The 1,639-nt window shown below is 52.9% G+C and overlaps 1 protein-coding gene across 1 annotated transcript in view; it reads right to left on the bottom strand.

The window, feature by feature from the left end:
- Positions 1 to 608: 608 nt before the first annotated feature.
- The window catches only part of SCAMP3 (secretory carrier membrane protein 3), a 3,595-nt gene continuing 2,564 nt past the window's right edge, over positions 609 to 1,639 (bottom strand). Inside the window, exons 2-5 of the mRNA XM_029958151.1 lie at positions 1,455 to 1,583; positions 1,133 to 1,292; positions 884 to 985; positions 609 to 777 (exon numbers count right to left, since the gene is read on the bottom strand). Of these exons, the coding sequence (XP_029814011.1) occupies positions 624 to 777; positions 884 to 985; positions 1,133 to 1,292; positions 1,455 to 1,583 (545 nt within the window). The 3' untranslated portion in view covers positions 609 to 623. The remainder of the gene's footprint in view (positions 778 to 883; positions 986 to 1,132; positions 1,293 to 1,454; positions 1,584 to 1,639) is intronic.

Here is a 1,639-nt window from a genome sequence, read left to right as displayed (position 1 = left end):
CCAGGGACACCCCGAACCTGCCCCCCTCCACACAAAGGCTACCCCTTTATCCTTTTAAAGGTATTACTTTATCCCTTTAGAGATACTACTTTCTCTCTAAAGTAGCATCTTTGAAGATACTACTTTAGTTCTTCGAAGGTACTAAAGTAGCAAAGATGCTACTTTATCTCTCTAAATATAGTACTTTATCTCTCCAAAGACACTACTTTATCTCTCCAAAGACACTACTTGCTCTCTACAAAGACACTACTTGCTCTCTTCAAAGACACTACTTGCTCTCTTCAAAGACAGTACTTGCTCTCTTCAAAGGCTATTACTTTATCTACTTTATCTCTACTCTAAAAACAAAACCGCCCTTTGTTTCAATCACCTTTCCAAAACTCTTGTTAAGTGATTAGCTCTATGTCTTCCCTAACTTCCCTAACTGAGCTCGAAAACACCTATGTTTACACATTTTTGGGTTTTTTTTTTCATTCTGCTTGCCCATTTCCTCTTGCTTTTATTGCAGTGGTCTCAGAGATCTGAACCACGCAAACAAGACTTGAGAGACGTGCAGCACTGTCAGGGGCTGTAGAGGAAGACAAAAGCCACCCAAATTCAGCCTCCCTGGCACTCGCTTCAGCTCAAGTGTGGCTATGGGAAGAAGTGTCCCAACGCACCTTTTTCAGCATAATGATGCCCAGCACAGCCACTGCCGTGAAGGACAAGGCCACCAGGATCATCATCACTGCCACAGCCGTGTTCGTCCGCAGCGCTATCAGGCTCAGGATCCAGCCACTGCAAAAAAACAAGAGCCTGTTATTGCCCCCAGAGTTCCCTCTTCCCCACCCTCCTCCCGCCTTGCCAGGGTCCTGGGCCGGCCTGGGGTCAGCACACAGCTCACCTGAATCCCCAGTTTGGGATGCCAATGGCCTGCAGCACGTACATCACGTTCTGGGCAAAGAACACGAAGAAGAAGACAAAGAAGTTGAAGGAACTGTCGCTCCTGGGAGGAAGAGACAGGCAAAGTTAGGCTGCAGGAAAAGAGCTCTTAAAAATTCCTTAGAGCAGGGGGACAGCGTGGAAACCCCACATCCCGCAGAGCCAGAGGCCCCAGGGAGCTGCAGCAGGTACCCCCAGCTCGGGCACACACCTGAAAGCTTTGTACATGGGCCGGTACCAGCAGACAAAGGAACAGGGCGTGTAGAGCAGAGCCCAGAGGATGGAGAGGCCAAAACCGGACCCGGAGGAGGGATCCACGCAGAACCAGGCCAGCGAGGACAGGAAGTTCAGGAAGAGGGTAATGGTGCTGGCTGAGGGACAGGACAGCGCTCAGGAGCCTGTGGGGCTCACCCCACCCCACCCCAGACCAGGCACCACCCGCTCATCCCAATTTTCCCCAGAGCAACAGCACAGGACACTCATTCCCCTGCTCCCTCCCTGGGTCTGTCCCGAGATTCCCGGGCTGCACTCACCCATCCAGAGGTAGTACATGGTGGTAACGGTCTTCTGGAAGTCAGCAGGGATCTCGACAGGGATGTCCTGGTAGAAGCAGGGCTTCACGGGGCAGAAGGACGGCAGCGGGGGCCAGTTGTTGAGCCTCGCTGCGGAGGGAAGGGGGTGAGGAGGGGGGGCGGCTCCGAGGGGGCGGCCGCCCCTC

This window comes from Manacus vitellinus, unplaced genomic scaffold (assembly GCF_001715985.3).
Source record: "Manacus vitellinus isolate BGI_N305 unplaced genomic scaffold, ASM171598v3 scaffold_142_pilon, whole genome shotgun sequence".
NCBI lineage: Eukaryota > Metazoa > Chordata > Aves > Passeriformes > Pipridae > Manacus > Manacus vitellinus.
Note: the sequence above shows the minus strand (reverse complement) of the source record. Positions and strands in the feature narration are given on the sequence as shown.